At 39.5% G+C, this 25,899-nt stretch overlaps 1 protein-coding gene across 6 annotated transcripts in view; it reads right to left on the bottom strand.

Annotated features, from left to right (window-relative positions):
• Bicd1 (BICD cargo adaptor 1) overlaps window positions 1–25,899 on the bottom strand; it is a 182,225-nt gene that overhangs the window by 62,859 nt on the left and 93,467 nt on the right. For all 6 annotated transcript variants that reach the window (XM_060384557.1, XM_060384556.1, XM_060384558.1 and 3 more), the window contains exon 3: window positions 9,753–9,905. In XM_060384557.1, the coding sequence (XP_060240540.1) occupies window positions 9,753–9,905 (153 nt within the window). The remainder of the gene's footprint in view (window positions 1–9,752; window positions 9,906–25,899) is intronic.

Here is a 25,899-nt window from a genome sequence, read left to right as displayed (position 1 = left end):
AGTTCCCCCTTTTTGTTTTAGACGCATCAGGCAAGAGTAGAGGTCTGATCTCTGATATTAGAAATAAATTGGGACTTTGTACTGATGTTCATTTAGGTGTCATCCACCCAAAGAGCATCAGACCCGTCAGATACCTTTTTCTCAGAGGCGGGACCTGGGGCATCAACCCGCATGCAATCAGACTTGCTCTTCTCTGGGTCGAAAGTGGCTGACCCTGAGTGCAGTGCTTAGCTTCACATCCTGAGCGTAACATTTTGGCTTTTTATGGTAGCCAACCATGCTTGGGGAGACTGTCCTGCTTCAATGGCTGTAAAGGCCTGAATGATCATGGCTGCATTACGCTGTTGTGAGACTCTAATCTTGCATATACACCACAGGCAAACCAAGGAGACCAACACCAGAAGGCCTGCTAAAGCTCCCATGCCTGCCCATTCCTTCAGATGATTCATGGCTGCAGCAATCCATGGTGATAATCCTGTGGCTAGTCTGGCTATTACAAATAAAGCTGCTACAAACATGGTTGAACAAATGTCCTTGTTGTGTACTTGTGCAAATTTTGGGTATATACCTAGGAGTGGTATAGCTGCATCTTGAGGTAGCACTACTCCTAATTGTCTGAGAAAGCACCAGATTGACTTCCAAAGTGGTTGTACCATTTTACATTCCCACCAGCAATGGAGGAGGGTTCCTCTTTCTCCACAACCTCTCCAGCATGTGTTATCACTTGAGTTTTTCATCTTGGCCATTCTGATGGGTGTAAGGTGAAATCTCAGGGTCGTTTTGATTTACATCTCCCTGATGGCTAATGAGGTTGAGCATTTCTTTAAGTGTTTCTCTGCCATTCGATGTTCCTCTTTCGAGAATTCTCTGTTTAGCTCCATTCCCCATTTTTTAATGGGATTACTTGGTTTGTTGCTTTTCTGCTTCTTTAGTTTTTTATATATACTGGATATTAGCCCTCTGTCAGATAAAGGGTTGGTGAAGATTCTTTCCCAATCTGTAAGCTGTCGTTTTGTTTTGATGACAGTGTCTTTTGCTTTACAGAACCTTTTCAGTTTCATGAGGTCCCATTTATCGATTGTTGCTCTTAGGGCCTGTGCTGTTGGTGTTCTGTTCAGGAAGTTGTCTCCTGTGCCAATGAGTTCTAGGCTGTTCCCCACTTTTTTTCCCAACTGATTTAGAGTATCTGGTTTTATGTTGAGGTCCTTGATCCACTTTGACTTTAGTTTTGTGCAGGGTGATAAATATGGATCTATTTTCATTTTTCTGCATGTAGACATCCAGTTGGTCCAGCACCATTTGTTGAAGATGCTGTCTTTTTTCCATTGAATGGATTTGGCTTCTTTGTCAAAAATCGAGTATTCATAGGTGTGTGGGTTTATTTCTGGGTCTTCTATGCGGTTCCATTGATCCTCCTTTCTGTTTCTATGCCAATACCATGCAGTTTTTATTACTGTTGCCCTGTAGTACAGCTTGAGATCAGGGATGGAGATACCTCCAGATGATTTGTTGATGTAAAGGATCATTTTGGAGATTCTGGGTTTTTTGTTTCTCCATATGAAGCTGAAAATCTTTTTTTTCAAGGTCTGTAAAGAATTGAGTTGGTATTTTGATGGGAATTGCATTGAATCTGTAGATTGCTTTTGGCAGTATGGCCATTTTCACAATGGAAAGATCTCCCATGAGCACGGGAGATCTTTCCATCTTCTGAGATCTTCTTCGATTTCTTTCTTCAGAGACTTGAAGTTTTTCTCAAACAGGTCATTCACTTGCTTGGTTAGAGTCACACCAAGGTACTTTATGTTATTAGTGGCTATTGTGAAGGGCGTTGTTTCCCTAATTTCTTTCTCAGCCTTTTTGTCTTTAGTATACAGGAGGGCTTCTGATTTTTTGAGTTGATTTTGTATCCTGCCACTTTGCTGAAGGTGTTTATCAGCTGTAAGAGTTCTCTGGTTAAATTTTGGGGGTCGCTCATGTATACTATCATATCATCTGCAAATAGTGACACTTTGACCTCTTCCTTTCCGATTTGTATCCCCTTGATCTCCTTTAGTTGTCTTATTGCTCTGGCTAGGACTTCAAGTACTATGTTGAAGAGATATGGAGACAATGGGCAGCCTTGTCTTGTCCCTGATTTCAGTGGGATTGATTTAAGTTTCTCTCCATTGAGTTTGATGTTAGCTATAGGCTTGCTGTATATTGCCTTTACTGTCTTTAGGTATGTGCCTTGTATCCCTGATCTCTCCAAGACTTTAAACATGAATGGGTATTGGACTTTGTCAAATGCTTTTTTTGGCATCTAAGGAGATGATCATGTGGTTTTTCTCCTTTCAGTTTATGTGGTGGATTACATTGATGGATTTCCATATGTTGAACCACCCTTGCATGCCTGGGATGAAGCCTACTTGCTTATGGTGGATGATATCTTTGATATGTTCTTGGATTCGGTTTGCAAGTATTTTATTGAGTATTTTTGTGTCAATGTTCATAAGAGAAATAGGTCTGAAGTTCTCTTTTTTTGTTGGATCTTTGTGTGGTTTAGGTATCAAGGTGACTGTGGCTTCATAGAATGAGTTTGGTAGTGTTCCTTCTGTTTCTATTTTGTGGAATAGTTTGAGGAGAATTGGTGTTAGCACTTCTTTGAAGGTCTTGTAGAATTCTGTGCTGAAGCCATCTGGCCCAGGGCTTTTTTTGGAGGGGAGACTGTTAATGACTGCTTCAATTTCCTTGGGAGATATAGGGCTATTCAGTCTTTCTACCTGATCTTGACTTAGTTTTGGTAGATGGAATCTGTCAAGAAAATTATCCATTTCATTTAGATTTTCAAATTTTATGGCATATAGGCTTTTGTAGTATGACCTAATAATTGTTTGGATTTCCTCAGTGTCTGTGGTTATGTCCCCATTTTCATTTTTTATTTTACTGATTTGGATAGTTTATCTCTGCTTTTTAGTTAGTTTGGCTAAGGGTTTGTCTATCTTGTTGATTTTCTCAAAGAACCAGCTTTTTGTTTCATTGATTCTTTGGATAGTTTTATTTGTTTCTAATTGATTGATTACAGCCCTTAGTTTGATTATTTCCAGCCGTCTGTTCCTCTTGGGTGTATCTGCTTCTTTTTTTTCTAGGTTTTTCAGTTGGGCCATTAAGTTGTTTGTATGTGATGTTACGAATTTCCTCTTGCAGGCACTTAGTGCTATAAATTTTCCTCTGAGCACTGCTTTCAATGTGTCCCATAAATTTGGGTATGTTGTGCCTTCATTTTCATTGAATTCTAGGAAGTCTTTAATTTCTTTCTTTATTTCTTCCTTAACCCAGCTGTCATTGAGTAGTAAGTTGTTCAGATTCCATGTGCGTGTCGGCTTTTTGTTGTTTCTGTTGTTGTTGATGTCTAGCTTTAGTCCACGGTGGTCAGATAGTATACAAGGGATTATTTCAATCCTTTTTTATCTGTTGAGGCTTGCTTTGTGACCCACTATATGGCCTATTTTGGAGAAGGTTCCATGCGGTGCTGAAAAGAAGGTGTACTCTTTTGAGTTTGGGTGAAAAGATCTGTAGATGTCTATTAGGTCCATTTGATTTAGGGATTCTGTGAGTGCTTTTATTTCCCTATTTGGTGTCTGTCTAGTTGATCTGTCCCTTGGTGAGAGTGGAGTGTTGAAGTCTCCCACTATTAAGGTATTAGGATCAATGTACGATTTAAGCTTTAATAATGTTTCATTTACGAATGTCGGTGCTCTTATATTTGGGGCATAAATATTCAAGATTGTGATGTCCTCTTGGTGGATTTTTCCTTTGATGAGAATATAGTGGCCTTCCTTATCTTTTTTGATTAACTTGGGTTGAAAGTCTATTTTATTAGATATTAGGATGGCTACTCCAGATTGTTTTCTGGACCCATTTGCTTGAAAAACAGTTTTCCAGCCCTTTACTCTGAGGTAGTGTTTATCTTTGTTGCATAGGTGTGTTTCTTGGATGCAACAGAATGTTGGATCCTGTTTCCGTAACCATTCTGTTAGCCTGTGTCTTTTTATTGGTGAGTTGAGTCTATTGATATTGATAGATAATAGTGACCAATGTATGTTAGTTCCTTTTGTAATGGAGTCAGTGATCTAACCCTGTTTCATTGCTTGTTTTCTTTTCATTTTTGTTGGGATATTATTTGTATGCCCTGTTTTCTTGGGTGAATTTGTTTTCGTTGGATTGGAGTTTTCCTTTTAGTATCTTCTGTAGGGTTGGTTTGCTGTGTAGATATTGCGTAAATTTAGTTTTGTCATGAAATATTTTGTTTTCTCCATCTATGTTGATTGAAAGCTTTGCAGGGTATAGTAGTCTGGGTTGACATTTGTGATCTCTTAGAGTCTCCATGATACTTGCCCAGACCCTTCTGGCTTTCATAGTTTCTGATGAGAAGTCCGGTGTGATTCTGATAGGTCTACCTTCATATGTTACTTGGCCTTTTTCCCTTGCTGCTTTTAATATCTTTTCTTTGTTCTGTAGATTTAGTGTTTTGACTATGATGTGACGTGATGTGTTTCTTTTCTGGTCTAGTCTATTTGGAGTTCTGTAGGCCTCTTGTATATTTATGGACATCTCTTTCTTTAAGTTGGGAAAATTTTCTTCTATGATTTTCTTGAAAATATTTTCTGGACCTTGGAGCCTGGAGTCTTCTTTTTCATGAATTCCTATTATTCTTAGATTTTGTCTTTTCATAGCATCCTTGATTTCTTGGATATTTTGTGATTGGAACTTTTCTGATTTTACTTTTTCTTTGAGAGAAGTATCAATTTCTGTAAGTGTGTCTTCAGCTCCAGAGATTCTCTCTTTCATCTCTTGTATTCTGTTGGTGATGCTTACTTTTGTGGTTCCTGATCTTTTCTCCAAGTTCTCCAGCTCAAGAGTTTTCTCATTTTGTGTTTTCTTTATTGATTCTAATTCTGTTTTCATGCCTTGCACCATTTCTTTCATCTGTTTGAATTTGGATTCCTGTCTCTCTACGATGGCCTCTATTTCTTTGTTCATTTCCTTTTTATATGCCACTAATTTTTCCTCTACTTGTGTATCTATTTGTTTGGCTATGTTTGCCTGTATTTCTTTAAGGATTTTGTCTATTTCTTCTTTCCTTACCTCCAATTGACTGGCCAACTCTTTGAAAGATTTGTTTATTTCCTCCTTATGAGACTCAAATAATTGGGCAAGCATGGCTTTAAAATCATTTTCCTGTGCTTCTGATGAATTGGAGTATCCATCGATTTTGGGGTTTGCTGGTGAAGTCATGATGTCCTGATTTATGTTGGATGTGTTCTTTCGCCTACCCCTGGCCATTGGCTTATCTGAAACCTTCCTGTTTATTTTTGGATTCTACAGATCAGACTGGTACTGTCTCTCTCTGGCATCTGGAGAGTTCTTCAGGAAGCTGAGAACTCTCAGCGTGTGCTGAGGACTAGCTGTACCTGTGGGAGAAAAGTACGCAGGCGCAAACGGGGCAAATGCAAGCGTGTGTGTGTGTGTGTGTGTGTGTGTGTGTGTGTAAGTGTGCGTGGACGTGTGTCTCGAGGGACAGAGTGATGGCTAATGTTGAACCCTTGAGTGTGTGGGAGGGGCTCTGCACTGTATATGTTGCAGGTGCTAGTGATGATCGTAGCGCAATTTCTGGCATTAACTGCCTTGACTCCTCAATTAGACCCACAGAGCAGGAACTTCAATGTCCCTAGTGTCTAGTGTCCCTCTGTTTCCCAAAGTGGGTATGTGGGTGGGAGGGGGTTCGATGCCTGGCTTCTGTTTTAGAAGGACCCAGGATCTGGGGATCTGCAGATTCTCAAGGGTGCACTCACTTGAAGGCAGGTCACTTGGCAGAGATCAGGATATCCGGGCTCTCTGCTATCTGTTTTGGCCCTGCTTCTTTGATGTGCTCCGCCAGTTCTGTGCTGCTGTCACTGCCAGGTTCTGAGGTCTTGCTGCAGCTGGAGATTTCAGGGTGGTCACGTCAGTAGGGATCGGGGTAACCAGGCTCTCTGTTCTCTGGTTTGGCCCTGGTTAGTCTTAAACTGGAGGGCTGATGTGCCCCGCCAGCTCAGTGCTGCTCCGCCGCCAGGTTAGAAAGTCCCGCTGGGTCGCTAGTCCCGATGCTTTCTGGGAAGTCCTGGGGTCTCTTCACTGTGCTCTCCAAGCTTGGGAGGCCCATCACCTAGTGTGTCTAGCTTGTATGACATTTCTGCCTGGTTTTGGTGAGTATATGGCGTATTCTCTGTCACTGTGGGATTGGGCGGCCGTACCGTCAGTGATGGCGATCCTGCGGAGCTAGTATGGCATCTAGCAGACTCGGACCCTGGAGGATGGTACAGCCGCCATGCGAATCTGGGACTCCGGGACACGTACTGCTGGCCTTTGCCACTAAAGGGCTTGGACCTCAGCGGCTGTAGACCCCAGGCAGTTAGGTCTGTGCTGAGGAAGACCAGCCCACTGTGCCGAGGAGGAGGGAGGTCTGGGGGAGGGGAGTGCAGCGAGATCAAAGGATCGTTTCTCTCTTTCCCTAAACAAGTCCCCGGGTGACCCGAGACCAAAGTTTTCACCTCCTGCGATGTTCCCTGTTGTTTAGAAGGCCTCACTGTTGTTTTCCTGGTTTAGAGGTCCTTCCATTCACCAACTCAGAAGTTTAGTTATTCCACCGCTCAGAAACTGTATGCTAGTCGCCATCTTGGCTCCACCACCCCCCCCCGTATTGTTTAAAATGCTCAATAATGTATTCTTTTAAAAGAGCAATTTATTCTTCTACTAAGTCTCTGCAATCTTTTTAAAATTATTATTATATTTCTATATACACATAATGTGTGTTCAAGTGTGTCTGTGTTTGTGTGTGTGAGAGAGAGCAAAAGAAAGAGAAAAAGAGAGCACCAAAGTGTGCATATAGGGGTCAGAGGACAAGTTTATGGGGTCAGTGTTCTATTTCTACCTTTGCAAAAGTTCTAAGAATTAGACTCGGGTCACCAGGCTTCCATGGCACACACTTTTACCTCCTGAGCAGCTCACTGGTCGAAGTGCCCACAATATTTCCTAATGATGTGTAACACAAAAATTTCCCCCTCTGAATATGTTTAGAAGGCAATTATGCAATGTAGTATGCAGTGAGAATTGTTGCTTTCTTTTATGTTTATTCAAATATATATTTAAAGTAGAACAATTATCACTATAACTAATTATCATGAGTGGTTGTTTGAATGAGAATACCCTTCATAAGCGCATATATTTGATCCCTAGTTGGTGGAACTATTTGAGAAGAATTATGAGGTATGGCCTTGTTGATAGAGATGAGTCACTGGTGTTGGGCTTTGGGGTTTCAAAAGTCCATATATTCCCAGTTAGCTCTATTTTGTGGATCAAGATATAAGATCTCAGCTACTGTCTCAGTACCATGCCTACCTGCCTGCTGCCATGCTCACAACAAAAATGATCATGAACTCTAACCCTCTGAAACTGTAAGCCCTCAACAGACCCTTTCTTTTAAAAGGTTTGTTGGTCATAGTGCCTTATCATAGCAACAGAAAAGTAACTAATGTATCTTTCTACTGGACTCTTGTGAGTGCTTCTGTTAAGGAAATGTTGAAATTACAATGATCTTTGTTTTCCTTTAAAAATATCCATGCTGTGCTTTTACATGATGTATCCCCTGCACCACAGTGTGGTAAACACATTCTTTTACTGAAATAGCACTGTCCTCCTTATTCATGTGTGCAAATCCATTTTTATAAACATCTTTTAGTCATGTGTCTTATGGCATTTATTACAAGCTGTAGGGTGGTAAATATTCTGTAAAGAATTAATGTTCTCCTCATTCCCATATGTAACTAACATTCTTAGAAACACCTTTTACACATGGATCTTCCATAGTATGTTCCTTGCATATTGGTCTAGTGACCTTCTATAACACTGAATGCTGTTGTTACCTTCTTTCATTTTAGTCACAATTTTTAGCTGCACAAGTCTTACTCTTCTAGAAACTACTAGTTGTAGTGGAGACCCAAAATACTGGGGATACCAGGACCATGAGACATCTGTCAAGGAAAGCTGCAGGCCTGATATGAAGCCTATCTAAGATAGAGGTTATGTGTAGTGCAGAAGGCAGAGCTAGAGGAATGGGGCCCGGACAATTTCATCACAAGCTCCAGATATGAAGCTGTAGGATTTAGCTAGACTAAACAAACACATTTTACCCCAAGAGATGGCCATGAGCCTAGAGGGGTCAGAAGCAGAATGTTGTGGATTGAATATGAAATATCTCCTGTAGGCTCACATGTTTGAATACCTGACTTCCACCTAGCAGTGCTTCTTGGGAACTTGTAGGAGGTAGAGTTTTACTGGTGGAAGTTGGTCACTGAGCATAAACCTAGAGGCCTTAGAGTGGTCAGGCCCACTACCTGACCACTTTCTGCTTTTCAGGGGCAAATGTAATGTGACCATCCAACTCCTTGTTCCTGTTGCCATGTCTTTCCTGCTTGTTATCATGCTTTCTCCCTCATGATGGACTATATCCCCCAGGAACTGTAAACCAAAATAGTTCTTTCTCCCTTAAGTTGTATTTGTCAGGATACTTTATTACAGCAACAAAAAGAAACTAAAGTACCATCTAAGCCTCATGAAGGTTAAAAAAATGTAAATTACAAGGAACTTTTATAATGAGGTTAGAGCTAAAGAAGAAATCAAGCATTTTTTCTCTATTTTCTTCCCATTAATAAAAACGTTACAATATGCATATGCCAAAAAATTTAGTGACAGACAGACAAGGCAAAGAAAAGGAAGGAAGAGGAGGAGGAAAAGGACCAGCAAATAGGAAGAAAAAGAAAAAGGGGAAAAAAGAAAGAAAAGGGAAGAGGGAAGATAGTAAAAGGCAAAGGAGACAGAAAAGGTTGGGTAGGAAAAAAAGGGAAAGAATAAAGAGAGAAAGAAAGGAAAGGGAGGGGAAAAGGAACTGGATAAATGAAGGGATAATGGAAAAGAAAGGGATGAAAGAGAAAGGAAGAGAATGGAGGGGGACAGAGAAGGGAGAGGAAAAGGAAGGAAAAGGGACAGAAGACAGACAAGGTTTTATAAGATCTTAAGTATGCTATATAAAACAAGTTGTTAGTATACCCAGCAACAATGAGAAGTTACTAAGTTAAATTTATTATACTACATTTGACTTATCACTAAAACAAATTAGCACAAAGCTAAAACAAATTAACATTACTCTTACTTAATAAACTGTATTGTAAACTATACTAATATGGCATTTTTTTTTCTATACGTTTTAGCTGACATAGGAAGATTGAGTAATTCCAGTATACAAATTAAAGGAGCATTTTAAAAAAATGACAAGGTCTTTCTTAAGAAATAAAGTATAGAGCTGAAGAGATGGCTCAGCAGGAAAGAATGTATACTGTTCTTCCAGAGGACCTGATTTCAATTGCCAGCACAGGTGTTTCACAATTTCTCTAACTCAGACTCAAAGAAAAAGTTTAAAGCCTGTGGCCCCTGAAAGCACCCACACTGCTGTGTGGGCTCACACACACACATAAAATAGTAAAAATAAGCCTTTTGGAAGAAAGAAAGATAGAGAGAGAGAAAGAAAGAAAAAGGAAGAAAGAAAGAAAGAAAGAAAGGAAGGAAGGAAGGAAGGAAGGAAGGAAGGAAGGAAGGAAGGAAGAGAAGAGTAAACCTCATTTATTTAAAAAATGTGAAACCACCTGTGGTATAACTTTTTAAAACATCTTAAGCCTCACCTGGTTCTGCTTTAATGTGGACACTAGTTTCTGCAATGTAATATTTTCTTCTTCCAGTTCTGTATAGTCCTGAAGGAGTCGGGCCTCCCGGAATTTATATTCTCGGATTTCATCTTTCATTCGTATTCTCTGTAGCTCTACCATCTCATTGTTCTGAAACAGAAATATAAACAATCAGTATAAAACTTCCCTCTTCTAGGTTTTAGTAAATGTAGAAAAAACTGGTAGTTAAATAACAGAAAGATTTCTTGCATTTAAATTAGTACTGCTTTTTCAGATGAAAATTTATGATAACCATTAAGATTTCTAAAGCACAGACACCTGACCCAGCAATCTGACATTTAAAAATTATTCTGAAACATATTTTCAAAAAAGATCATTCTGAGTAAGGTATCCCAGAAGGAGAAAGTATATACATGGTATATACTCACTTATATAGACCTATAAGATATGATAAACATAATAAAATCTATACACATAAAGAAAATAATCAAGAAAGCAGACACAGGGTAAGATGATCAATCCTCACTTACAAAGACAAATGGGATGGACAGGGGAAGTAGGAGAAAGCAAGTAAAAAGACAGGAGCCTACCACAGAGGGCCTTGAAAGACTCTACCTAGCAGTGTATCAAAGCAGATACTAAGACTCATAAACCTTTGGCAGAGTGCAGGAAATCATATGAAAGAAGGGGGAGTTAGTATGAGGTGGAAAGGATAGGAGATCCACAAGGACCAAATATATCTGGGCACAGGGGTCTTTTCTGAGACTGATACTCCACCAAGGACCATGTAGGATATAACCTCTGCTCAGATGTAGCCCGTGGTAGCTCAGTAACCAATTGGTTTTCCCTAGTAAGGGGAACAGGGACTATTTCTGACATGAACTCAATGGCAGGCTCTTTGACCTCCCCACCCCCGAAGGGAGGAACAGAACTGCTAGGCCACAGAGGTGGACTTTGCAGCCAGTCCTGAAGATACCTGATAAAACAGGGTCTGATGAAAGGGGAGGAGGTCTCCCTAATCAGTGAACTTGGAAAGGGGCAGGGAGGAGATGAGGGAGGGAGGGTGGGATTGGGAGGGAATGAGGGAGCGGGATACAGCTGGGATACAGAGTTAATAAAATGTAACTAATAATAAAAATAAAAAATAAAAAAAGAAATGTAAAAATTATAAAATTATTTTAAATGATGAGAAATACAATCAGGAGGAACTTTAATGTATTAAAACAGAAATAAAGCTACAATATGTTATTAAATGTAAAAATAAGCTTTAGACTAGCATGCATAGTAGGATCCCATGTATGTGGGCTGGAGAGATGGTTCAGTGGGTACGAGCACTTGCTGCTCTTCCAGAGGACCTAGATTGGATTCTCAGGACTCACAGGGCAGTTCACAACCATCTATATAACTCCAGCTTATTATATTCCATGCCTTCTTCAGTCTCCACAGGCTACAGGCATACACTCAATGCACTTACATAGATACAGAGAAAATATGCATACATAAAATAAAAACAAATATGTACTTTTAAAGCAAAGATTTCTATTTTAAAATAAATATATAAAGGGGGGGCTGAATATTGTGGTGCACATCTGAATTTCCAGAACTTGGAGGGTAGAAGAAGGAGGATCAGTGACTCATGGACAGCTTGGATTATATAAGACCCTATCTCAAAAATAAAACAGTAAAAAAATGAATAAAATTAAAGAAGTACATACATGTGTACATGCACAAACAAACAAACCTCACTTTTGTGTTATAAATATTTTGTAAAAATTCTCCCCTGTCAACAGTGATTATTTAGCAGAAATAGTTCTAGGCAGATCATAACAATAAGAAGAGGGCCTATTACTTTAATTTTATTACCAATGGATACCCACAAAGCAAACCCTATATAAAAATTTCCACTGTTTAGAAACCCTTTATTCATGACCTCAACTCCATGTATATTTATACTTTATACTTTATTTATTTATTTATTTATTTATTTATTTATATATACTTTATTCCCTTTCCATGCACTAACAACTCACCATGCTAATTTATGACTGATATTAAGTATGAGTACAGTCAGTGAGAAAGGGGAGGGGAGCAGAGGAGAGGAGAGGAGAGAAGAGAAGAGGAGAAGGGAGGAGCTTGGTGGCTGAATAGGATGGAATAGGTCAACAGAAGTGCACCATCAGGACAGACTGATGGAGCAGAAGCCACCAGGGAGGCATCAGATTGGCAAGTGATTGGCATTTACGTGGATTTTAAGGGTAGTAGGATTAGACTAGCTCAGAGTCTGCCCAGTATGGTGCCTATAGCTTAATAATAAATCATAGTCCCACTGTGTCAATCATTGGGGGAACGAGCTGGTTAAAGAAAACTGCTTCCATGTTAAATTCCTGCATTTAATTAATATATACAGGATGAGTAATTCATTATACAGTTGATAGGTTAAAACTACATGTTATTTTTCTTCCAGGCCTCTCAGCACCTTCAAAATGTCAGTGCACATGAGCTAGTGTACATTGAGACTTTGTTAGAGGAAGATACAGTATGCACCATTTAACAAATGTATTTAACTATAAGACCTTTACCTTTTTCTTTTCTTTTTTAGTTTAATATTTTTTACTTATTACAATTTATTCACTTTGTATCCCAACTGTAGGCCCCTCTCTCATCCCCACCCAATCCTCCCTCCCTTCTTCTCCTCCCATGCCCCTCCCCCAGTCCACCAATAGGGGAAGTCCTCATCCCTTTCCATGCCTATCAGGTCTCATCAGAACTGGCTGCATTGTCCTCTGTGGCATGGTAAGGCTGCCCCACCCGCAGGGGGAGGTGATCAAAGACCCAGCTACTGAATTCATGTCAGAGATAGTCCCTGTCTCCCTTTACTAGGGAACACACCTGGACACTGAGCTACCATGGGCTACATCTGTGCAGTGGTTCTAGGTTGTCTCCATGCATGGTTCTAGGTTGGAGTATCAGTCTCAGACAAGACCCCTGTGCCCAGATATATTTGGTCCTTGTAGCACTCCTGTCCTCTCCAGGTCTTACTAACTCCCCCTTCTTTCGTATGATTACCTGCACTCTGCTCAAAGTTTGGCTATGAGTCTCAGCATCTGCTTTGATACCCTGCTGGGTTGAATCTTTCAGAGACCCTCTGTGGTAGGCTCCTATCCTCCTCCCTGTTTTCTCCCTCTTCTAATGTCTATCCCATTTGCCTTTCTGAGTGAGGATTGATCGTCTTATCCAGGGTCCTCCTTCTTGCTTAGCTTCTTTAGGTGTACAGATTTTAGCATGTTTATCCTATATTATATGAGATTTCACCTTACACCCATCAAAATGGCTAAATGCAAATCAAAACAACCCCGAGATTTCACCTTACACCCATTAGAATGGCCAAGATCAAAAACTCAAGTGACAACACATGCTGGAAAGGTTGTAGAGAAAGGGGAACCCTTCTCCACTGCTGGTGGGAATGTAAACTTGTACAACCATTCTGGAAAGCAATCTGGCTCTTTCTCAGACAACTAGGAATAGCGCTTCCTCAAGATCCAGCCATACCACTCCTAGGTATATATCCAAAAGAGGCTCAAGTACACAAAAAGGACATTTGCTCAACCATGTTTGTAGCAGCTTTATTTGTAATAGCCAGAAGCTGGAAACAGCCCAGATGCCCCTCGACTGAAGAATGGGTGCAGAAATTGTGGTACATCTATACAATGGAGTATTACTCAGCAATGAAAAATAAGGAAATCATGAAATTTGCAGGTAAATGGCAGGACCTGGAAAGGATCATCCTGAGTGAGTTGTCCCAGAAGCAAAAAGACACACACGGTATATACTCACTCATATAAACATACAACATAGGATAAACCCACTAAAATCTGTACATCTAAACAAACTAAGCAAAAGAGAGAACCCTAACTAAAATGTTCAATCCCCATTTTTAAAGGCAAAGAGGATGGACATCAGAAGAAGAAGAAAACAGGAAACAACCTAGGAACCTGCTACAGAGGACCTCTGAAAGCCTCTGCCATGCAGACTGTCAAAGCAGATGCTGAGCCTGATGGCCAACTGTCGGGCAGAGTGAATGGAATTTTATGTAAGAAGTGGGAAATAGTAAGAGCTGGAGAGGACAGGAACTCCACAAGGAGAACAACAGAACAAGAAAATTTGATCACAGGGAACTTCCCAGAGATTCATACTCCAACCAAGGACTATTCATGGAGATAACCTAGAGCCCTGACAATGCAGCCACTTCTGATGAGAACTGATAGACTAAGATCAGAAAGAAGGAGAGGAGGACCTCCGCTATCAGTGGACTTGGGGAGAGGCATGCATGCAGAAAGGGGGAGGGGAGGGTGAGACCGGGAGGGGAGGAGGGAGGGGCTTATGGGGGGATACAAAATGAATAAAGTATAATTAATAAAAGTTAAATAAAAAATTTAAAAAACTGAATCAGACCATTTAGAGAAGCATTAAAACTGGAAGAGCTACCAAAATAACTGAAACATAAGAAAAACATAAGAAAAAAGATAACACAAAATTTGTAAACTTTAAATACATTATTAAATGGTAATTATTAAATAGTGGTCTTTTGTATCAGAGTAGATATAGATAACAACAAAACAGGATAGAAATAAGCAGAACATAGCTCAAAGAGAGCACACCAGAACATAAAATCACAATAGAATGAAAAGACAATGATGAAGCACTCAAAAGTAAAAACTGGAACATAACAATGAGCAGTGAATTTGAGAAGGGTCAAGGGAAAAAGACAAGATACTCACTTAAAATTGCTAAAACATAGCCAATAGGAATCACCAGCAAATTTAAAAACAGAATCACAAAAACCACAATGTTTCAAAATGAAAACAAGGCAAATGACAGGCAGAATGAAAAACTCATACAAGATCAACAATCAATAAATGGGACCTCAGGAAACTGAAAAGCTTCTGTAAAGCACAGGGCATGGTCAACAGAACAAAACAACAGACTGGAAAAGATCTTCACCAACCCTACTCCTGACAGAGGGCATTAATATCCAGAGTATAAAGAACTCAAGAAATTAAACACTAACAAACCAAAATAATGAGCCTCTGAAAGACTCTACCTAGCAGTGTATCAAAGCAGATGCTGAGACTCATAAGCAAACTTTGGGCAGAGTTCAGGGAATCATATTAAAGAAGGGGGAGTTAGTAAGACCTGGAGAGGACAGGAGTGCTACAAGGACCAAATATATCTGGGCACAGGGGTCTTGTCTGAGACTGATTCTCCAACCAAGGACCATGCATGGATATAATCTAGAACCCTTGCTCGGCATAATCCATTGCAGCTCAGTATCCAAGTGTGTTTCCTAGTAAGGGGAACAGGAACTGTCTCTGACATGAACTCAGTGGCTAGCTCTTTGACCTCCCCACCCACCATGGGAGGAACAACCTAGCTAAGCCACAGAGGAGAACATTGCACCCAGTCCTGGTGAAACCTGATAAGCTAGGGTCAGATGGAAGGGGAGGAGGACCTCCCCTATAAGTGGATTTAAAGAGGGGCAGGGAGGAGATAAGGGAGGGAGGGTGGGATTGGGAGGGAATGAGTGAGGGGCCTAAAGTTGGGATACAAAGTAAATAAACTGTAATTAATGTAAAAATAAAAATAATTTTTAAAAATTGGGGTACAGAGCTTAACAGAGAATTCTCAAAAGAGGAACATTGAATGGTCAAGAAACACGTAAAGAATTGTTCAACTTCCTTAGTCATCAGGGCAATGCAAATCAAAACAACCCTGAGATTTCACCTTACACCTATCAGAATGGCTAAGATAAAAATCTCAAGTGACAACACATGATGGAGAGGATGTGGAGAAAGGAGAACCCTCCTCCATTGCTGGTGGGAATGCAAAGTTTTACAACCACTGTGGAAATCAATCTGACGCTTTCTCAGAAAACTGAAAACACATTATTACAAGACCCAGCTATACCACTCCTGGGTATATATCTGAAAGATGCTCAACCATACAACAAGGACATTTGCTCAACTATGTTCATAGCAGCTTTATTCATAATACCCAGAATCTGGAAACAACCTAGATGTCAACAACCAAAGAATGGATACAGAAATTGTGGCACATTTACACAATGGAATACTATTCAGCTATTAAAAACAAACATAAAAATCATGAAATTTTAATAAAGAATTTTTTAAAAAATCATGAAATTTGCAGGCAAATGGATGTAACTAGAAAAGCTCATCCTGAGTGAGGTAACCCAGAAGCAGAAAGACACGCATGGTATAGACTCGCTTATAAGTGGCTATTAGTCATATAATATAGAATAAACATACTAAAATCTAGACCTAAAGAAGCTAAACAACAAGGAGGACACTAAGAAAGATGTTTAATTCTCATTCAGAAGAGAAAACAAGATAGATACCAGAAGCGGTAGAAGAGGGGGAACAGGATGGGAGCCTACTACAGATGTCCTCTAAAAGGCTCCACCCAGCAGGGGATCGAAGAAGATGCAGGGACTCAGCGCCAAACTTTGGATGGAGTGCAGGAAGAAGGGGGATATAGAAGGGCCTGGAGGAACAGAAGCCCCATAAGGATACCAAGAAAGCCAAAATAAAAGCTGGGCTCAGAGGGGACTGCAGAGACTGATGTATCAACCACAGACCATGCATAGAGAAGACCTAGACCCCCTGCTCAGATGTAGCCCACAGACAGCTCGGTCTTCATGTGAGTTCCCTAGTAAGGAGAGAAGAGACAGTCTCTGACATGAACTCGGTTGCCTGCTCCTTGATCGCTTCTTCCTGGTGGGGCGACCTAGCCAGCCCACAGAGGAAGAGGATCCAGGCAGTTCTTATGGGACTTGATAAACTAGGATCAGGCAGTAGGGGAGGAGGACTTGCTCTATCAGTGGAATAGGGGAGAAGGATAAGGAGATGAGGGATGGGGTTGCAACTGGGATACAAAGTGAATAAAGTATAAAGAAGAAGAAAAACTCATACAAAAATAATAGAAAAAATCAATTCGCATTTAACACATGCTAATAGCATAACACTAAAACTTAATAAATGTGCAAATTTTAAGACAGATAAATTATTTCTTAAGTTCATATTTAATTAATGCATTATTTACTCTACAAATGAATAGAAGTGGTAGGTTTCTTATTAATTCTTTGACTCTTTTTTTTTTCTGGTTATCTATTATATGCCAAGCTTTGTGCAAGGATGACCTAAAAAACACATCAAAATATCATTATTGAGCCAGGCATGGTGTACATACCTCTAATTCAGGGGACATGATCAGGAGGATCAAGAATTTTCTTACCACTTACCAAAGATCAGGTAAATAAGATAAATAGTTCTATAACTCCTAAGGAAATAGAAGCAGTCATTAAAAGTCTTCCATCCAAAGAAAAAGCCCAGGGCAAGTGGTTTCAATGCACAGTTCTACCAGACTTTCAAAGAAGAGCTAATACCAATACTCCTCAAAATATTCCACAAAATAAAAACAAAGGGAACATTACCAAACTCATTCTATGAATCCACAGTCACCCTGATACCTAAACCTCACAAAGACTCAACAAAGAAAGAATTTCAGATCAATTTCCCTCATGAACATTGATGCAAAAATACTTAATAATATACTTGCAAACCAAATCCAAGACCACATCAAAAACAGTATCCACCATGATCAAGTAGACTTCATCCTACACATGCAAGGGTGGTTCAATATATGAAAATTTATCAATGTAATCCACTGTAAGCAAACTGAAAGAAAAAAATCACATGATCATCTCATTATACACCAATTATTATTATTTTTTTACAAAATCCAACAACCCTTCAAGTTAAAAGTCCTGGAAATATCAGGGCTACAAGGCACATACCTAAACACAATAAAGGCAATATACAGCAAGCCTACAGCCAACATCAAATTAAATGGAGAAAAACCAAAAACAATTCCACTGAAATCAGGGACAAGAGAAGGCTGCCCACTCTCTCTGTATCACTTCAATTTAGTATTTGAAATCCTAGCCAAAGAAATAAGACAACTAAAGGAGATCAAGGTGATACAAATTGGAAAGTAAGAAGTCAAAGAACCAATATTTGCAGATGATATAATATTATACATAACTGACCCCCAAAATTCTGCCAGGAATCTCTGACAGCTCATAAACACCTTTCAGCAAAGTAGCTGGATACAAAATTAACTCAAATAAATCAGTAGTCCTCCAGGGAATAATGGGCTGAGAAAGAAGTTAGGAAAACAATACCCTTCACAATAGTCACACATAAAAATAAAATATCTTGCTGTAACTCTAACCAAGCAAGTGAAAGACTTGTATGACCAGAACTTCCAGTCTTTGAAGAAAAAAATAGAAGACAATATCAGAAAATGGAAAGATCTCCCATGCTCATAAATTGGTAGGATTAACATAGTAAAAATGGCTGTCTTGCCAAAAGCAATCTACTGCTTAAATGCAATTCCCATCAAAACACCAACACAATTCTTTACAGACCTTGAAAGAATAATTCTCAACTTCATATGGAACAACAAAAAACCCAGAATAGCTAAAACAATCCTCTACAATAAAAAAATTTTCTCAAGGTATCTCCATCCCGTATTTCAAGCTTTAGTACATAAAACCACATCGTACTGGCATAGAAACAGACTGGTTGATCAATGGAGTCCAGCTGAAGACCAAGAAAAACCCACATACCTATAGACACTTGATTTTTTACAAGAAGCCCAAATTATACAATAGGGTTTTGTTGTTGTTATTTTTTAAGTATCTTAAACAAATGGTGCTGGTCTAACTAAATGTCTACAAGTAGAAAAATGCAAATAGATCCATATTTATCACCCTGCACAAAACTCAAGTCCAAATGGATCAAAGTCCTCAATGTAAACCCAGAAACACTAAATATATTAAAAGAAAAAGTTGGGTCAGCCTTGAACTCACTGACATAGGACACAGCTTCCTGAACAGAACACCATCAGGCCAGGCTCTAAGATCAACAATTAATAATTGGGACCTCATGAAATTGAAAAACTTCTATAAGGCAAAGGACACTGCCAATAGGACAAAACAGCAGCCTACAGATTGAGAAAAGATCCATACATCCTACAAAAAGCTAATATTCAAAATATACAAAGAACTCAAGAAATTAAACACCAACAAACCAAATAATACAATTAAAAATGGGGTACAGAGCTAAATAGAGAATTCTCAAATGACTGAGAAGCACTAAACGAAATGCTCAAAGTCCTTAGTCACCAGAGATAGGCAAATTAAAACAACTCTGAGATTCCATCTTACACCCAACAGAATGACTAAGATCAAAAACTCAAGTGACAGACAGCACATGCTGGCAAGGATGTGGAGCAAAGAAAACACTCCTCCATTTTTGGTGGGAGTGCAAACTTGTACAACCACTTTGGAAATCAATCTGGCACTTTCTCAGAAAACTGGGAATAGCTCTACCTCATGACCCAGCTATACTGCACCAGGGCACATACCCAAAAGATGTTCCACCATACAGTAAAGATGTTTGCTCAACTATATTTATAGTAGGTTTATTTGTAATAGTCAAAAACAGCTGGGCTACAAAGTGAATAAACTGTAATTAATATAAAAATAATAAAAAAGAAATTGGAAACAACCCAGATGTCCCTCAACCAAAAATGGATACAGAAACTTTGGTACATTTACACAATGGAATACTACTCGGCTACTAAAATCAAGGACATCATAAAATTCATAGACAAATGGATGGTAGTAAAAAAAAATATCATCCTAAGTGAGGAAACCCAGACCCAGAAAGACACATTCACTTATGAGCGGATTTAACCATAGAGTACATGATAACCATACTAAAATTCACAGACCCCAAGAAAATAAGTAGGACCCAAGGGAGAATGCTTAAATCTCAGTCAGAAGGGGAAATAGAATAGACAGTGGAAATGATTGAAGAATAGGGAACAGAGTAGGAGAGGGAGTGTGGAGAGAAATGAGGGTGGAGATCAAACTTGGGAACTGTGGGGATAAGAGGACAGATGAGGACTTGCAGAGAGAAGAGAAACCTTGAGCAGGGACATCTCTAACAAACTGGATACCTATGACAGGGTAGGTTATTGGAGAGATATGAGGATGACTCTAGCTGAGACTCCTAGTAGCAGGGGTCATGGAGAATGAAGAGGCCACCCTCTAACTAGTTAAAACTTCTAGTGGAGGGAAGAGAACACCAACCCATCCACAAAAACTTCAACCTAAAATTTACCCTGCCTACAAGATGTGCGAGGACAAAAACAGCAGAGATTGAGGGAATGTCCAATCAATGCCTGGCCCAACCTGACACCCATCCCATGAGAGAGTGCAGAGCCCTGACAGTATTAATGATCCTCTGCTATCCTTTCAAACAGGAGTCTAGCATAGCTGTCCTTTGAGAGGTTCCACCAAGCAGCTGATTGAAACAGATGCCAAGAGTCATAGCCAAACACTGGGTGGAGCGCAAGGAGCCTTGTGGAAGAGTGGGGGGAAGAATAGAAGGAGCTGGGGGGGGGAGACAGGAACTCCACAAGAAGACCAACAGAGCCAACTAATCTAGGCCCAGGCAAGCTTACAGAAACCAAACCACCAACCAAGGACCATGCATGGATTGGACCTATGCTCCCTACAAAGATGTAGGCAATGGGCAACATGATCTTCATGTGGGTCTGCTAGTAAGGGGAGCAAGGGTTGTCTCTGACATTGGCTCTGTTGCCTGCTTTTAGATCACTTTCCCCTGACAGGGCTGCCTTACCAGGCCACAGGGAAAGAGGATGAGCCCTGTCCTGATGTGACTTGATATACTTGAGTGAGTTGGTAGAAAAGGGCTACCATTTTCTGAGGAGTAGGTGATGGGGATACGGGATAATTAATTAACTAATTAATAATTTAAAAAAAGAACTCAAACTACTTAGCCAGTTTAAGGCTAGTCCTAACTATTATGAGACTCCACAGCTCCACTGTTTACCTATGAAGTAAGTAACCTAAAAATCTTTATAAATCTCAATGCATGTCAGGCATCTTATTTGGATTTTATATGCCCCCTAACAGCTCATGTCTTGAGGGTTTTGGGAAGTGGTGGAGTCTTTAGAAGATTAAAGAAGTTAGTTCACTGAGGCATGTCCTACACAAGAATACTGATTTTAACCACACTTCCTCTGTTATTCTTTGTCTCCCAGGTACCATGTATTGAGCTGTTTTAAATTAGAGTTTATTCACTTTGTATCCCAGCTGTAGTCCCCTCCCTCATTCCCTCCCAATCCCACTCTCCCTACCTCATCTCCTCCCATGCCCCTCTCCAAGTCCACTGATAGGGGAGGTCCTCCTCCCCTTCCATCTGACTCTAGCTTATCAGGTCTCATCAGAACTGGCTGCATTTTACTCCTCTGTGGCCTGGCAAAGCTTCTCCCCCCTCAGCGGGAGGTGGTCAAAGAGCTAGCTACTGAGTTCATGTCAGAGACAATCCCTGTTCCCATTACTAGGGAACACACTTGGACACTGAGCTGCCATGGGCTACATCTGAGCAAGGGTTCTAGGTTATATCCATGAATGGTCCTTGGTTGGAAAATCAATCTCAGAAAAGACTCCTGGGCCCAGATATTTTGGTTCTGTTGCTCTCCTTGTGGAATTCCTGTCCTCTCCGGGTCTTACTGTCTCCCCCTTCTTTCAGAAGATTCCCTGCACTCTGCCCAAAATTTGGTTATGAGTCTCAGCATCTTCTTTGATACACTGCTGGGTAGTCTTTCAGAAGCCCTCTGTGGTAGGCTCCTGTCATGTTTCCTGTTTTCTCCTTCTTCCAATGTCCATCCTGTTTGTCTTTCTGAGTGAAGATTGATCATCTTACCCAGGGTCCTCCATCTTGGTTAGCTTCTTTAGATGTACAGATTTTTGTGGGTTTATCATATATTATATGTCTAGTATCCACTTAAGAGTGAGCATATATTGTGTATGTCTTTATGTTTCTGGGATACCTCATTCAGGATGATCTTTTCTAGATCCCACCATTTGCCTGCAAATTTCATGATTTCCTTGTTTTTAATTGCTGAGTAGTATTCCATTGTGTAATGTACCACAATTTCTGTATCCATTCCTCAGTTGAGGAACATCTGGGTTGCTTCCAGCTTCTAGCTATTATGAAAAAAGCTGCTATGAACATGGTTGAGCAAATGTCCTTGTTGTGTACTTGAGCATATTTTGTATATATGCCTAGGAGTGGTATAGCTGGATCTTGAGGAAGCACTATTCCTAATTGTCTGAGAAAGCACCAGACTGATTTCCAAAGTGGTTGTACAAGTTTACATTCCCACCAGCAATGGAGGAGGTTTCCTCTTTCTCCATATCCTCTCCAGCATGTATTGTTACTTGAGGTTTTTATCTTAACCATCCTGATGGGTGTAAGGTGAAATCTCAGGGTCACCAACCCTATATCTGACAGAGGGCTAATATCCAGAATATATAAAGAATTAAAGAAGTTAAAAAGCAACAAATCAAGTAATACAATTAAAAAATGGGGTACAGAGCCAAGCAGAAAATTCTCTCTAGAGGAATACAGAATGGCAGAGAAACAAAGAAATGCTCAACGTCCTTGGTCATCAGGGAAATACAAATCAAAATGTCCTGTATTGAGCTTTTTGTTTTGTCTATGTGAAGGCCACCTTGCCACAGGCCCAGAAGCAATAGAAACAATTGACCATGAGCAAAAATTTTTAAAATGATGAACCAAAAGAAACTTTTGTTCCTTATAAGGTATTTGGGTCAGGTATTTTGTCAATGACAGAAGTTGATTAACACATGTGGTTTGTTGAAGTAGAATTTTTTTTTAAAGACAGTCTCATGTACTCAGAATAGGCTCAAACTCACTATGTAGCTGAAGATGATCTTTGATGTCTTATCTCCTGCTTCCTCTTCTATTGGCATAATGTTCTTGTGGACTGTGTACAGTATACTTTTGCTCATTCAAATGCTGGTTTCTCTACCCCACTGTTTGGTTCAGTTCAGTCATTGCATTGTGATGCTTATTCTAAACATCTCCTGTCTCAAGTTTGTGTAAGCATACCACCTGTATTGCCAATAAAAGCCAATAATAGCCAATGCTGAGCAATACAGAGAATAGTATAGGACATCCTGGCTGAGTAAGAGGAGGAAAAGTGAGAGGAAGAAGGGATGGATCTGTGAGAAGAGGACCAGGAAATATAGGGAAGAAATGAACCAGATCTAAGGTATGATTGAAAAGTAAGTATAATATAGGAAAACTGAATGGGAGGAAATTATACTAGCTTGGAGGTTTAGGATGAAGTAATTCTTGCACAGCATTGTGCTCTAGGCTAATAAATCCTAGTCTCTCTGTGTGGTTATTTGGGTATATAGCTGGCTAGGGAGTAACTGCTACTTCACTAAAATATAAACCAATATTAAATATTAATAATCATTCAACACTCTTCCTGAATTCTGGAATTATTACGCTTGGCTTTCTTTTTATAGATATTATTTCTTTTCTTTTTTAAAAATAGGACCTCACTATGTAGCTCAGGTTGGTCTCAAACTTGTCATTCTGCCTCAGCATTCCAAGGGCTAGAATTACAATCATGATTCATAGGGTGGCTGAAATGGAAAACTTTTTCTCTTACTAATAATATAAAGTGGTTTCATTGTTTATAAAAGGTGATGTAGGTTTCTACAAGTGTTCTTTTGAAAGCCTTTGATCTGATATTGCAACTCTGCTTCAAAAGTAATGTCTTGAAGAAAATCCTAAATATAGCTAATAAACACACATAAATAGCATTAAGATAAAAACACAGTAACCATTGTTAGCTCTGTAATCATGACTGTTCCAAATTCTTCACACTGAGTGCTCAACACTCACAGCAGCCCCGCAAAATAAGTGCTGCCATTACTCCCATTTACTAGATAACAACTCTGAGGCTTGAGAGGATAAACCACCTGCCTGCTGTTACACACTGATATGTGACAATTAATGTTAACACGGAGGTGAACCCACTTGTAAAATTTGCACTAAGCTTCTAATTTCAATTATTTGTAAAGTTTTAAATAAAAAACATAAGCAAGTTTTACTTAACACATTATTCTTACTTAGTATGAAAAAGTATGTTTCCAGCTTCAATAAACTTTCTCATATGTATTTTAAGATAAATTATAGGCGACCAAGGCCAAGAATAGGACAAATAAGATTGGTGTTGGCTTGCAACTTGGTAGAATGTATTCAAGAAAATTCAGGTCTACTTAAAGCGGCATATCAATAATCTATTTTGACTTCAAAAAGTACTTGTTGAATTCAACCTCCATAATGATTATGGTTCCTTTTTTATACTATAACAGAATGCCTGAGACTAGGTTCTTCATAAAGAAAAGGAATTTCTTTATAAATTCCATACAGTTCCAGAATCTATAAAGTCCAAGAACATGACCTGAGCATTAGGTGAGGACCTGTGACTGTGTCATCACATGGTGGATGCAAGGTATCACATGCAAGCATGGGGTCTCATCCAACCATAATTATTTCCCCCAAATCCTACCTCCAACAGCATTCAACATACAAATGTGAGAATGAAATTTCCAACATATGAACCTTGGGAAAGCCCATTCAAACCACACTAATAATGCTGACTTCTATTTGTTTCAAATTGGAATACAATAGAAACTCGATTATTAATAGAGAATTGATTTACTTCAAGACCATCTAAGATGTGAGTTAAAATAAGCAAAATGAACCAAAGCCAAGCCCAGTGATGTAGCCCTATAATACCAGCAATTAGAAGGCCAAAGCATGAATATTGTAAGTTCCAGGACAACCTGACTTATGTAGTAAGTTCAAAGCCTAAGGCCTTGTCTCCAGATAACTTATCTTCATCTGGAGAGGTAAATGGTATATATCTGGTGTTTCCTACAGAGCCTCCATAATGCTATGACCCTAGAGGATACAAGCCACATGTGTTCTGCTCTGAGTCAGACACCTGCACTAGAAGGGGCAGCCCTGGAGACAGCCTTCTCACATTAAAATTAGTTATATACTCAGGTATACTCTTCTGGCAAATGATCTCACAGTGTTTAAGTTTGTGGCAACTAGAAAAACTTAGGAGGAAATATCCAAAAGGCTACTTAAAGAGATGGGTTTCAAAACACTTCACCAGCAAGCACTGATAATAAAGGATTAATTCAAATCTGATATCAGTGTATTTTATCCCATGAGCAGTATAATAAAGATAGACATTGTCTTACAAATGATGTCTCTAGCATTGTCTGGCATAACATTTGCATGGAGTAGGTGTTTAAAAGATCATTCTTAAAGGAGACTTTTCAGTAAAATAAAATACAGTAGTGTTCCATTTTTCTTTGCCACAGAGACTGACAAGTTATGGTTACATATGACTCTCTGCACGTACACATCAAAAGCATTTGCCAACTCAATGGTATTTCTCTCAATCTGAAGCTTAATAGTGGATTTGCCCATCACAATAAGAGAATGGTAACACTGTCTGACCTTGGAGTGACTCATTGACCTTCTATGCTGACTGGTCCATGCAGAAAGAGTAACGCAAACTGAATTGGGTAAATAACAATGAGATGGACCTCACCAGCTCCACTATTTTCATTCTACTAATTTTGAGTATATGTTTTTTTCTTTGTCTAATAGACATTATATACTAGGATATGAAAAATAATTGGTTAGTAGCCAATTTATTACCTTTTAGTCTTTGATTCTCCCTCTTATTGGTAAATAACATGCAGTTATAATGGAAGAGGGGTGGTGGCATAGACTACTGTCTTAAATGGTGAGACAAATTTTGCCAAATTGATTGAAGTTCTGGAATTGAGATGGAATATTATTGTGGATAAGCTACATAGGCCCTAAATGTAAACACACACACACACACACTCACTCACTGGCAGACATGAAGAGGAGAGGAAGTGAGGCACTGAAAGCAGATTACATGCTACTGCTGGCTCAGAAAGCTGTAAGGAGGGCACTGTGACAAAGAGTGCGAAGAAGGAAGAACATGTTCATGTTCCTTTACCTCTAGAGGGGTTTTGTCTGTGACACCTTGACTTTAACTCAGTAGTTCATAGACTTCTAGACATCACAACTACGAG

Source organism: Meriones unguiculatus, chromosome 5 (assembly GCF_030254825.1).
Source record: "Meriones unguiculatus strain TT.TT164.6M chromosome 5, Bangor_MerUng_6.1, whole genome shotgun sequence".
Classification (NCBI taxonomy): domain Eukaryota; kingdom Metazoa; phylum Chordata; class Mammalia; order Rodentia; family Muridae; genus Meriones; species Meriones unguiculatus.
This window is presented reverse-complemented; position numbering and strand designations above follow the sequence as displayed.